General features: G+C 40.3%; 1 protein-coding gene across 19 annotated transcripts in view; it reads right to left on the reverse strand.

Moving 5' to 3' along the window:
- Positions 1-14,509, reverse strand: part of DTNB (dystrobrevin beta) — a 214,930-nt gene that overhangs the window by 173,354 nt on the left and 27,067 nt on the right. For 17 of the 19 annotated variants that reach the window (XR_008732692.1, XR_008732691.1, XM_055713177.1 and 14 more), the window contains 2 exons: positions 12,309-12,394; positions 1,175-1,329 (listed from right to left, as the gene is read on the reverse strand). Coding sequence is in view for 17 of the 19 variants with exons in the window: in XM_055713177.1 (XP_055569152.1) it covers positions 1,175-1,329; positions 12,309-12,394 (241 nt within the window). In the remaining 2 variants the exon portion in view is untranslated. The remainder of the gene's footprint in view (positions 1-1,174; positions 1,330-12,308; positions 12,395-14,509) is intronic. The other 2 variants (XM_055713175.1, XM_055713184.1) reach the window with 1 other exon arrangement.

Genomic DNA, 14,509 nt, shown 5'->3' on the forward strand with positions numbered 1-14,509 from the left:
TCCGAAGAAAATGAAAACCCCATCCCTGTTCCCTTTGCAGACAATGGAAAGAGCATGTAGAGCTTAGAATCCAATTAGTCTGACTTCTGTAGCTCCATCGTGAGGTTGAGGTTTTATACCCAGCAGCTCCGCCACTGACATGAAACTTGGTTTGGTCGGATCAGTTTCCCTATGTGTGTAGATGGCTTGCACTGACATACCAGAAAGGGTGGCACGTCTGTGGGAGCATGTATGGCCCAGAAACACCTCAGCCAGTACGGAAACAGAGCAAAATATTTATTACACTATTAGTAAAATAAAACTCTGTCCTCTAACTCACAGATGAGCTGGAGCCCTCACTGTTTCCTAAATCAAAGGCTGTTTCCTACTGTGTTGTTGTTTCAAATACACTAATTGCTAATTAACTACAGTTTAGCAAAAGAGACTATAAATTCTAAATCTAAATACTTCAGAAACAGATCTTCTGGAACATAATCATGACCAGGACCTAAACATTTACTTTTAGGCCTAAGATTATCTAGGTTCATGTTTAAAATTGATTTAAGGATTATTTACACGATTTACATTATCTCAAATTAGAAACAAATTCTTGGAACAATTAAATTACAAGTAAAATGACAAAGAAATAAAAAGATCTTTTAAGATTATTATGACAACATCTAATCCAAACATTACATGTAATGGAAATATTTTGGAAAAAACCCACGCTATATCAATAAGCACAACAGTGAAACTGCTTTAAAAATAAACTATGTGTACACAATGTATTTTATACAGCCCCAACAAACTAGCAAGTGGTCTGCTGAAACTAATATTTTTAACACATGAGAGCACTTTAAAAAAAATAATCAAGGGAAAACAGTAAAACCACTGTGTTTCATGTTTTAGAAAATAAATAGGTCATCCTTGCTGTTCTTCTGATGGGGAACTGAAGTGTCCCTTCAAGGAGGCAAACAAACTAAAACTGCGCAAAATCCTTTAGCCGCCTAAAACCTAGACATGCTATTTTAAATTATTTAGACTGTCTTAAGACTGCTTAGGTTATACAGTGTATATTACCAAACCCCCTCCCCTCCAAACTCCACACAAACTACAACCACCACAGCCAGTGGACTTCAGAAGAAAGCACTAGATTAACAAGCAACAGAAAATTCCTGTTTTGTTTAACTCTTACTTGTTGTGGGAAACAGGTCCGTACAGAATGCTCTGTGTATCCAAAAGAAGGCCCCTCAAACACAGCTGTTGGAAGTTTTAGAACTTCTTTCAAAAACTGATCAAACTTTGTAAATATCATAAGTCCATTTGAATCTGATATTTGAGAGAAAATATCTGTAAGAAAATATAATAAAAACCCTACAGTAAATACATGCTTACTACAGAAAAAATATTATTTCAATCCATTTCAACTGCAAGAAAGTTTTTTGTTTTATTCTGACAATTTCTTACCACTTGCTATCAAGATATAATTTATAAATGAATATATTTGAACATGCCACAATATAAATCTTCCTGTTTCCTCTATCCCATCTCATCCAGTCTTGAAAAAAGATTCTGCCAGTGCATTAACTGTAACAGCAAGAAAGCAGAAGCTAAGAGTCATTATAAAACTTAGAGAACATTACATCTTCAAGTTTATGCCTTCAAAATAAACCTACATAAAATCCTCTGAGAAATCTCCTAGAATTAAAAAAGTTGTAAGAATCACAAAGTCAAAACTGGCAAAACTCCTGGTAAATCTGGTGCACGTCAATGGCATGTTAAATTTAAATAACACAGCATTAGAAGAGAGCAGTCAGAAACTGGGGTGCAACGCCCTCCACCAAGGCTAAAACTCACCAGCCGTGCAGCTGAGTGGATGGGGAAGAAGAAATCTGATCTAATTTTTTATTAGAGATTCTGTGTACACTGAAGAGCTAGAAAAGGAACTTTCACTTGCAATGAGATGAGGTATGCTTTTTATTTAGCTACGTGGGGCTAAAGATGTTTCCAAAACCAAAAAGAAGATCAAGCAAGATGTTCAGCAATCTTGAGTATCTACGGAAAAGGAAAGGGAGGGAGGGTGGTCCCAGGCAGTGGCAGGGAAGAGGGTAGTTTTGCATGGATTTTCACTCCCAATGTAAAATACCCAGCTGTGGGTACGTGGATGATATCACAGAATGTTTTAAAGTGGGAATGGACATTAAGGACCCATTAAGTCCCACCACTCCCCCGCCATGGGCAGGGCCCCCTCCCCCCAGCCCAGGCTGCCCCCAGCCCCGTCCAGCCTGGCCTTGAGCACTGCCAGGGATGGGGCACCCACAGCTGCTCTGGGCAGCCTGGGCCAGCGCCTCGCCGCCCTCACAGGGAAGAATTTCTGCCTCATCTCTCATCTCCATCTCCCCTCTCTCAGGTAAAGCCATTCCCCCGTGTGCCATCGCCACCTGCCCTTGCCCAAAGCCCCTCCCCAGCTTTCTTGCCGGCCCCTTTAGGCACTGGCAGGTGCTCTAAGGTCTCCCCGCAGCCTTCTCCTCCCCAGGCTGAGCCACCCCAGCTCTCCCACAGCAGAGCTGCTCCAGCCCCTGAGCATCTCCCTGGCCTCCTCTGGCCCCGCTCCAGCAGCTCTGTGCCAGGAAGGATGTCTCCTGAGCCTCCTGCTCTGGAGTCCCTCTACCCCCTTACTGCACGAAGCTCAACTCCTCCAGCCGTTCCACATGACCAACCCAATGCTCCCAGCTCTCAAGTCTCAGAAAAGGTAAAAATATAGGAGAGATGTGTAGATAGCATTATAAGAAAATGATGTCATATAAAATATTAGGGACAGCTGCACACAGAAAAAGCAGAACTGTCCTGAGATCAAAAACCTCTTTGGAAAAAACAAATCTCTCGAACAGCAAAACTAGGTCTCTGATATACTTGCAGGGTCAGATTACTCTATAAAGGAAGATTTCTCTAATAAGAGCACTAATGTTAGTAAGACCTAAAATTTTCCAAGATGTGACAGAGACCAGAATTCTTCACTAACACAGAATCATCTATTAGGTTGTTTAAGACACCATCAGCAATTAAACATCAAAAAGGATATGTTGACAGAAAATAACCTTAAGTGATCAAAACTACGACCGTTAAAATAAGACTATTTCAGAAAGGCATATTTCTAGTAAACTGGAGAAATTATACCAGCCTCCTGAATGAACGAGCTTATGAAGAAGCCTACGATATCCGAGTTAAGGGTAATAAAGCCATCACTGGCTGAACAGACAAGCTTGAAGCTCTGAAACTCTTGTTGAATAATCTTATAAGCCATATTAGGAGAAATGGTGGAAAAGAGAAAAAAACAAAAAAGAAAAAAAAACAAAAAGAGAAATGGGGGGTTGGGGGAATGATGTATTTCAGAAAATTACGACAAGCAGAAAAATTATATTTAATCTGAAAATTAAATGTGAAAGAAAGTCAGAATCAAAATGCACACAAATGAAAACTATGGGAACAACTAAAACTAATTAGAGCGCCAAACTTCCAGAATCCTAATCCATTCTAGATCAGAATCACTCCAGAACTGGCACATGGCACAAAACCTGAAAGTCTAGTAATAGATCTGTCAAGGTGGGACTAGTAGAACATGACTGGAATATAACAGCACTTGTATTTAAAAAAGGACGGAAATCTTCTGGGCATATTAATCTGAACTGAACAGTTCACCAGATTTAAATGATTTTAAAAGAGAAAGTAATTAAAGCTATGGAAATAAATTGAAAATGAGATAAAATGAAGATGATATATCAAGGGTAAATTAAAAAAAAAAAAAACCAAACACACCAACAAAAAAACCCACCAAACTCCACTAACCTATATCTTGCAGTCATAGAAAAGTGGGTTTATAGTCAAAGCTCAACTCACTTAGTGGGGAACTTCCACATGGGAAATTACCAGTGAAATTGGAAAGGAAAGATTAGTAGGACATAATTATACAGTCATCTACCCTTTTCAAGGGCAGCAAATTAACCTCAAATAGAAAACCTCAAGCAAAGCAGAGGCTAACAGTGTAATTTCCCAAGAGCTCACCTCAGGGTCACAGTATGTGAGTGCCAACAATTTCCTGATGACAAGGTATTATACTTCACTTCTCATAACATTTCAGCTCAACGCTACTATGCTATAAACTTTTTCTTTCCAACTAGAGAGAATAAAAAATTTAGAACTACAAAACCCGCTGCTCAGTCCCCGAAATGCCAATAGAAAAATGGTACTTGTGCAACTCACTATTTCCTTTTTTTCAAATGCTTGCAGTAGAACTTTTACATTAAGAACAGAGCTCATAATATCTATTAAACCTGTTCAACAACTCCCTCAAAAGGCTCTTTGCAGTTGCTTATAACTGCCAAAATTGACTGCATTCTCCAATCAAGACATTCGCCTGATGCTTTGTGCAGTTTAAGCTGAAGGCTCTACCGTTTCTCCAATGAAGTTAAAAACAAAACAACAAAAACCTGGCATCCTTATTATCCTGGTATCCTGCATGTCTCATGTCTCACAATTCCTATGAAGTTGTCAATTTTTCATCATACAAATTCATAAAATATTTGTTAAATACTAGCTTTAATATCAGTAAAAGCCAAGAAAATAAAATTGAGAGGTGAATTGGTTTGACTCTCGCTTTTGTTGTGTGTGTGCAGGTTTTTTTTGACATTAATCCCAAGTATGTATTCAGGTCAAAAGGACAATCCAAAGAAACACATGTCAGTCAGCCCCACTTCAGTTCCTAGGAAAATCATGGAGCAAACCTTCTTGGTGCACATTCCTGCATAAGGACAAGGTGACTGGGACCCATCAGTATGGATCTACCGAGGCCAAATCACGCCTGACCAGCTCGGTTGTCTTCTGTGATAAAATGACTGAATTTGGAGGTATCATTCACCTCAACTCGAGCAAGGCTTTTTACTTTTTATTTGCCCACCACATTCCAGTATCCAACCAGAGCCGGTTGGATGATCAGGCTTGCAGGGTAGTGGATAGTGGGTCAAACTCTACGTGAAGGCCAATAACAAGTGGACTAATACCGGAATCTGTGCTGGGACATGTCCTGATCAACATGTCCATCAATGATCTGGGAGAGGTGCCAGGCTGCACTCTTGCCAAGTTTGCAGATGACGCCAAACTGGGAGGACCAGGTGAGACAGCCTTTAGGACAAGTGCTGCCATCCAGTAGGACCTAGACCAGCTGGAGGAATAGGCCGGCAGGAACAGTATGAAATTCAAAAAGGACAAATGTCCTGCCCGTGAGAAGGAAGACACTGGCAGCAATCCTGGCTGGGGAGAAGCTCTGGTGGAAAAGTCCTTGTGGATTTTGAGGTCACAAGCTGAACAAGTGCCAGCTGCACGCTCTGGCAGCAAAGACAGACAACACCATCTTGGGCTGTATGAACACGAGCTCAGCTAGTAGAGCAAAGCGATTATCCCCCTCGGCTCAACACTTTTTAGACCTCTTCTAGGTACTGCATCCAGTCTTGGGACCCCCCTAGAATTAGAGAATTGTTGAGAGTATGAAAGACACAGACTATGGAAGACAAACTAAAGTGAGCTCTGCAGAGGGCTACAAGGCTGATCAGCATGCTGGAGCACTTACTCCATGAAGACAGGCTGAGGAAACAGCAATTGCTCAGCCTGGAGTAGATAAGACACTGAGAAGACCTAGTAACACCACCCAAACACCTACAAGGAGATTACGAAGATGCTTTTAGAGGAAAATTCAGTGATTAGAGTTTCAGAGCTAGATATCAGAGAGCTTGTAAGTCTGGGACAGACACTTGAGAGACCAGAGGATCCAAGAAGCTCCAAGGAACAGCTACCAGATAGATGAGCATCTAAGACCAGTCACTGGAGGGATCCATACTGTACAGGCATATGCATATAGATACATATTTATACCACCAACAGGCTTTCATCCTTATCAGGCAAAGCCGGGGGGTGGGGGGGGGATAACAGAACCAGGTCATTGGTGCTGTTTGTGTTCACATGGTTATTTTCTGCCTGTGTTAACCTGTGTGGCTGCATATGCATGTTCCTACCGGGAATGCACACCTACCCTCACCACTGGCAGACTGTGGACACAGCCCTGCAGCTGCTTTACCTCTATCAGATCAGCAGATGTTGTGGCAACTCCTGACATTTGTTATAAGTTAATGATATGTAAGAAAGCTTGTATAAAATCATGCACTGAGCTTGTTAATTTTGAATAGATGAGCTACAACAAGCCACATACTATTACTACTACTACTACTTTGGTTCACTAATTAGGACCAAAACAAGTAACTCCTCTTTCACCCCCACTCCTCCAAAAAACCAAAATACCCTCTCCCCAAAATCAAAACCCTGCAATCAGGCTAATTCAACTACAGCAGATTAACTTTCAGGAACTTTGTTATGTAAAACCTAGTAATTAGCATACATTATTGTATGAATTTTTAGGGTGAACTTCAGTAAGCACTGAAAGCTTATCAGAGCCAGATGGTGAGAGGAAAAAAGGCGCTAGTGAGGCAAGGGAGCCATGAAGTACCACACAGGTAGAGCCAGTCACTAGAGAAGTCAGCCAGCCCTTAAAACGAGCAGGATGGAGTCTTGATTTACTTGAAGTTCTGTTTGCAATTTACTTGCAGAAATGACATGGAAGGAAGCACTAATTACTTCACAATGAATCTACTTGAATGCCAAAATAAAGTCAGCAGAATCCACAAAATCTGACATTTTTTTAAATGGCATTTCTTGGGCTTAGAAGGCCACAACAAAAATCACAAAGTTTATAGCAGTAAGCTGGGTTTACAACTCCTACCTTGCACACCATATAAAGGAACTCCTTTGCAAGGAGTAAGGTGTTAGAGGAAATAATCTTTTCCGGAGACAGCAAAGTGGTAACATTGAACAACTCCCATGTCATACGTGTTGCCAGACACTGTATGGACTGGAAAACACTCCATTTGTTCATATTTTCAGAATTTAAAAAAGCCCATACATATGCAAGTACAGAGACCAAGTTACTATCATTCATATAAATTATGAGATGAGGAAAAAACCAATTTACAACTTCCATGATTTCCAGAAAGCCTTGCGTTCCAGCCGAGTCAGAGCTGACAGCCTGCTTAGGGCAGAGGCAGTGCAGGAATAGGGCTGGAATCAGGGAAACAAGAAAACTGGAAACAATTTCAGTGATGAAATGGGTCAGTAATCAGAGACACAGGTGGGAAAGACAGAAAAGGGGAAAAAAAACCAGGACAGCATATTCATAACAATCAGAAGAAGAAATAAAGAATATGAGAACAGCTGAGGCAGATCAGATCAACAGTCTGTTTATCCCAACAGCAGATGGCTCAGGCAAGCACGTTCCCCATAATATTCCTCTACTCGCTGAGAGTATCTTTGCATTCAGCAGCTCCTGATGAACTTGCCTTCAGTGAAATTGGTTCAAGGAGTAATCGAGTGGCTAAAATATTTGATACCGACAACATCCTCTGTTAAAGTTTAAAGTAGTATTGCTTTTTGTTGCTTCAGTCGGCTAATTTCAGTTACAGTCCTTTAGAGTTCTTGTATTGGAAGGGGCAGAACAGCTGTTTTCTATTCACCACTAACACATGGCTCATGGTTTTATAAACCTCTATTCTTTCACCGCCATTTTTCTTTACAGGTTGAAGAATCCTGCTCTATCTAGTTGTTCAGCAGAATTTTGGAGTTTTTGATCATGGGTCAGTCTACATGACACCAGACCTGCTGGCAACAGACAGGGTACACCTGTCTTAAAGGAGGAAAAGGATCTGTGCACAGGAGTTAGCAGGGCTCACGGAAAGAGCTATAAACTAGATTTGAAGGGGGAAAGGGATAAACCCAGGCTGGCTAGAGATAAGCCTGGGGGCAGCATGTCCATGTTTGAAGGACAGTGTGCTAGCGAGGTCATTTGGTCTGCTGTCTTGGGGGAGGTAGGGGATGGAGGTCCATGCGGCAGCGAAGATCCAAGGTAACTGATGTATTTGAAACCACAAAAGCACCTGAGAACAATCACACAGGGCTTCTCCCCACAAAACAGTGGCAGGATTTGGTCAACAGCTGGCTGAATACGAGCCAGCAGTGTGCCCAGGTGGCCAAGGTGGCCAACAGCATCCTGGCTTGTGTCAGGGATGTCATGGCCAGCAGGGCCGGGACCGTCCCCCTGCGCTGGGCACCAGTGCAGCCGCCCCTCGAGCCCTGGGGTCCGTTCTGGCCCCTCACTCCCAGAGAGAGCTTGGGGGGCCGGAGTGTGTCCAGAGCCGGGCAGGGGGCTGGGGCACCAGTCTGATGGGGGGGCTGGGGGGTCAGCCTGGAGAGGAGGGGGCTCAGGGGGGACCCGATCGCTCCCTACAGCTGCCTGGGAGGGGGCTGCAGCCAGGGGGGTCGGTCTCTGCTCCCAGGTCACAAGCGACAGGACAAGGGGAAACGGCCTCAGGTTGCACCAGGGCAGGTTTAGGTTGGAGACTGGGAAACATTTCTTCACCGAAAGGAGGTGAGGGAGTCACTGTCCCTGGGGGTGTTTAAAAGACTTAAAGATGTGGCGCTCGGGGCCATGGCTTAGTGGTGGGCTTGGCAGTGCTGGGTTAACAGTTGGACTCTATCTTAAAGGTCTTTCCAACTGAAACCATTCTATGATTCTTCATACAGAAGGCTTTCTCTACCTTTGATGATATTCTCAGAAAAGAAGAAACACCAATCTGTTGTTATTCTCAGAAAAGATGTATTGGAACTGGAAAGAGCAGACTACCAGATGGGGGTTACTTGGAGTAGCACTTCAAAGCACAAAGAAACCATGGATTTATACAGTGCCTTTACGTCTCCACTTTGTTCTTCACATCATTCCCCTCTAACATTTCATATATTTTTGAGCCATTACTAAACGGAGTATCAACATCTTCATAGAAGTTTACCTCCAAGATCTCTCATCTGAGCAACAGCTTTCTCAGCTCACCTTTCTGTGCATCACATTAAGATGACAGTTCACTCCTGCAGCATGCACCACTTTACATATATTCACATCAAATTCCACCTACCATTTTATTTCAATTCCTCAGCATTGTCAGATGATACTATAACTCTTCAGTCTATTTTAGCTTTTACTACACTGATCTACTTTGTATCAAATTGTTACCTGTCACTGTATTTTTTCCAGACCTCTTAGGACTGTTAAAAACAGCTTAGGTACAGCACTATCCACCAATCCCTATATACAAAAAGCATCTTTATTGCTGTTTTGGTTCCTTTTAGCCAATCTTCTAGCCATGCAAAGACCCCCAACCTTTCCTTCCTTTCATCAAACTTTTAAATGCCTTTAATGTGTTTGATAAGGGACCTTCCTGAATGCCTTTCAGAAATCCGAGTCTGTATTTGCAGAACTCCTTTGTCCATCTTTTTGGGGTTCTTTTGCCTCCTTTAACAAACTCCTGTGGTTTTATAAGGCATCCCTTCATAAAAGCCATTTCCCCCCAAAACAAAGTCTCATTTATCTATGCATCAGCTAATTCTGTTCTTAATTACTAACAGCTTTCCCAGAAGACATGTCAGGTATATGGGCCTGCAGCTCCCCACATCTCCCCTCCCGTATTTCACAGGACACTTTCTTCCTCCCATTCCCTTGTCCCTTCCAAAGTTTTCAGAAAGACAGGTAACCAACAGTTAATAGTTCAGCTATTGTATTACTTGATTTGTGGTGATACTCAAACTTACCCCACTAACATCACGACACACTTCCTCCATTCTCTCCCCTCAGAAGGTTTACAAGATTCTACTATTCTGAATCTCAGATTTTCTCCCACATTCCACAGAAAACTGTCCTATGAGCTTGTCTGAAAAGTCAACAGCCCACTTCTATTCTGGTTTACAGAAAACTTCTCCCTCCCGCACAGATTTACTATACTCCTAAAATCTCAATTCCAATTTAGCCAAAATCCCCCTTTCCTGAACAATTTTTTTAATTATGTACCAAGACTCTGCCTCTGTCCTAACCTCGAACGTGGCATGCTGAGCATTTTAAGAGAGTAACAGTGAGGTGGTTGCAATCTTTAACTTTCTTTCTAACTAAGCAGAGACAACAACGAGCACATGAGAGGACAGAGGAGTATCCACAGCACATGGTGTATGTGAAGAAAGTGCCACGACCATACAAAACAGTGGCAAGTCAGCATTACTGTTACAGCTGTGGATAAAGAAATTCTTCTTTCTCAGTTGACTCACAAGACATTATACCTGACAGGACAACAAAACACACCCTCACCAAAACCAGGTTTTAAACAGGTGGGTCAGCAGTTAGCGCTCTGTCATGAGAACTGGCCCAGAAACATCAAATGGTGTGAAGTCAGTGTGAGCGACATACTGAAAAAGCAAGGAGAGGAACTGAATTTTAACACTGAATTTAAAAAAAAAAGAAAAAAAGACAGAAGTGCTACTGGCCAAAACACATCAAATACAAAGTCACATGCTCTTTGAAAATGGTGCTTCCCATCTAAAGAGAAGTGCACCAAGAAAAAAAGAGACAGCAGATACTGGAGGAAACATTGAAGTACAATGCAAACTAAAGGTCAGCTATTAAGATACAAGAAATAAAAGGTATTAAAACCAGAATATAACAAAGCTATAAGAAGCAGCACTGTTCAGTAAAAGCAGTCAAAAGCCTTTCTTCCAGTGTGTATGAACACCAGTTAGGAATTGTTATAAAGAAAAAAGTTACCATGGCAAAGGAAACAGGTGCTAACAGAATAAGGAAAAAAAAATGGAAGTTTCAAATGCTATATTAAAAAGCAGACATTATGAAAAGGCAGAGAGAACAGTACATTAAATGCACAAATTTTAAGTTTTAAGGCTAAGCACACTTGTTAAACAGAACTATTAAATGAGGTGTCCTTAAGGTGAAAGCATCTTACTAGCTACCTTTTAAATCAGTAACTTGAGGCTTAATATAACTACCAGAATGATACCCAGGCCTTTGTCTGAAAACATGAAAAGTTTACTGATTCCCATAACACTTAATTCCAGTGGTTAATTGCCTTTTCCACTAAAAGAATCACATCACCATTTTCTTGATGTGTTTCAGTATTGTCTTGCAAGTTCTAGAAATAATGCTCCTTTTCTGTCCCAGGCCTGTGCTGAACTGCTGAACCTCCACAAATTTTATCCTCATTAAATCCAAAATGTAATCTTTTACTGAGGACATGCAGTCTTTATCTTCCCCCCCCCCCCCCCCCCCCCAGTATTTGATCTAGAATAATCTATAAAGGTAATTAATTTGTTAAAAACACTTAAGTAGCCTTAAATATCCTCTGTCATATATGCCTGCCCCCTTTATTTAACACTAATTTTTAGTCACCTCCAGCTTTGTTTTCAATCGGAGAGTTTTATAGTTATTCCCAATTTAAAAAAATGGCATTTCCTGGTACTGAAACAGGGGCAGCCTGGTATGCGTAGGCAGTGATTTTTCACTATCTTTTTTTTGAACCTTGTCATGTAGTTTATGATGCTAACTTTAAAGCAAATATAATAAAGAAGCTTAATGATATAGAAAAGTCTAAATTATTTAGAGTGAATGACAACCACAGAGATTATGAGGAATGGATTATTACAACATAACTTTCATAAAGGGAATTTAGGGTGAGGTGAAAATGACAAGATCCAAACAGTGAAATCTGGCACTGACAGCAAGATTAATTTTCCAAGTCTTCAGGGTGGAAATGAAAAGAAAAAAACACCCAAAACAACAGTACACCTTGCCACTAAGAAAGAAGAACAAGAATTATTACTAAAGGACCAAAACAATTTTTATGGATATCACTGATTCTCTACTGATACAGCAGAAGGCTTGTGGAAACAAGAAAATAAGGAAGTAAGATTGATGAAAAGAGAATAATAATATTTTAAAAGTTAAAAAATAAGAACTGAGAAGCTGGAATTGCAGAATGAAAAGATGCACAGAGCATCGCAGATGAAGAAGATATACAGAAGCCCCCCCCCAACAGCCTCAAAACAGGGGAAATGGCAACAAATTTGACATTACTATTATAAAAATCAAACCTGAAGTTTTACATTTAAAGTATTTCAAAATAAACAACTATGCTTTTCAAGTATACTCAGGAACAAACTCCATATATTTTATGGCCAGCAGATGGCATGTGTAACAAAAACATTAAGATAGCAAGCTCCATTTGAGTATGAAGATCGCTGAGTAAGTGAAAAAGTTAGCTTTCAGAACTTAATACAATCAAACAAATATGGCCAATAATGGAAACAAAATATTTCATGAAATGGTCTGCTTGAAGAATACTTACATCTTAGTTTGTCCAGTATTTTACCGCCACACATTGTTGCTAACATGGCTTTCACTGAAAATACCGTCAACTTCCCATGGCCCTCACTGTGGGGAAAAAAAAATAAAGAAATCACATGGCAAGTAATTACTACATAGAATGGTAAGTAACAAACATACTGAGGCCTATAATAGGAAGGATATGCATAAGTGTCCTCCATTAACTACTACGATCTGCCAAAACTATGGAATATAACATTAAACAGTGATAACATTAGCATTTTTAATATACTGGAAGATTTAACAAGTGTCTAATCACAAATCAAATTTTCTTGCAGAATTACGAAAAATGCAGATAAAGAGACTATCTTTTGTCTTGTTCATCCTATAGCTGTCCTATTAAAAAAGTAATGTTTTAATTTTTTCCGTTCAAATACATTTGTTCACTGTAAAACATCTCCCTTTTTCCTTTCTTAGTTGCTTTAGATTTTTACTCCTTGATTTAAACTGATGTTCAAATACTATTTTTAGAATGAAATGTGTAAGTAATTGACAGCTAATGGAGAAGCTGTACCTGAATATACAACACAAAACACGAATAATGTGAACGATGTTTTATTCTAATTTAAGTTAGTAAAGCTGCTGGGCTATGAGACCAGATGGTAGATTTTGGGAATAATTTTCTAGTATCGGCAAGAGAAAATATATTTGTCTCTACGGAAAGTATAAAAAAGCCTATTCAGCATGATATAATATGTAGAAACAGCTACGGGTATTACTCCTGTTACCAGAAAGAAAGATAAGGATGAAATTATGAAGGAATTAAGTCACCAGAAACAGAGAAGGCGGCTTGCTGGGTTAAAGCACAGCACAATTAACACCAGTAACAGTTTCTCCCAGCTTAGTGCTGGCCCAGAAGGCACGCAGCCCACCTCCCTGGCTCCTGAATTTCTGTTTTTCACAGTAATAAAGACAGGAGTCAGACAGCCTCCAATACATGATATTAAGCAAGCCACAATGTGGTGATCTCAGTGTAAACCCACTGTTACCATGAAGTCAGTTGAACATGGGTTTACTGGTGTGTAAGGCAAAAGAAATGTGTGTAAACGTGAGTAAAAGCTGTTGGAATTCTGAGCAACTTATCGCCAAACAGACACATACTGAGTCATTATCCTTAACTATAAACAGCAACAGTGGTAGAGACTGATAAGCCACCAAGAAAGTTAGTCACATGTAAAAGCAGAACAAGAATTAAAATAAGTTTGAGTAACCATAATTAAATGCATTGGACAGATAATTTGTGCTATCATGGAAAACAATGATGGGGAAAATACATGATGTGTGTTGGAAGAGTTCTAGAAAAACTGTAGAATACTTCTCAGTGGAAGCAAGATACATATTTAACCTTTGCACTCAGATGACTAGCACTTGGGAAACGTCAAGAGTAGAATTATTTGAAGTAAATATTGGCCGATGGTATTGAAGTAGTGACAAGGTCTAATGTCAATGACAAACAAGCAACCAGATGGAGACATCAGGAAGTAACCAAATAACTTCCCCCCCACCCCCCCACCCCCTTCACACTCAGTTAATATGCAAATATCATCTTCTGGTAACATTTCACACTCCACAGCGAGGTAACGGCTCTCAACCTTTCTTAGGCTGAGAAGAACCTGAAATATAATATGCTATTTCTCAAATACAGACTGAGAGTATCTTTCAGATATTCCCTCTACAGAAGAGAGGCCATCTCTCCTAGAGCTACAGCAGCAGGAAGATCTGTGAAGAGGAACGGTCATTCAAACGCCATCACTTTGATGATATCCAGTACCCTTTTAACCACTGTTCGAAGAAACTAAAGGGAGAAAACTAAACACATTAGATATTTATTTCAAGCAATATAAAGGCTATAAAATATCACAACAAGGTAAAGATCTCAGCTATCCTATTTTGTTGCTGACTTTTCTCTTAAACAGCTTTCTCAAAGAAGTAAGTTGGCACCCCATGTGTAAAAAAAAAAAACCAAAAAAACTTTACTATATCTGAAATTGGCTGTCTGAAAAGTTCATCCTCTTCAGGCCTTGACCTCCACTTTTTCCTGAGCAAATCTTACCAGCTAATTCATATCTCCTTAAGTTATAGTCTCAGCTCTTCTCCCTCTTTTCTTTTTAATAGGCATTCTTTTTTTCCCCTCTCAAAAGAAGAGTTCAGGTTTGAATTAAT

This window comes from Falco cherrug, chromosome 6 (assembly GCF_023634085.1).
Source record: "Falco cherrug isolate bFalChe1 chromosome 6, bFalChe1.pri, whole genome shotgun sequence".
Classification (NCBI taxonomy): domain Eukaryota; kingdom Metazoa; phylum Chordata; class Aves; order Falconiformes; family Falconidae; genus Falco; species Falco cherrug.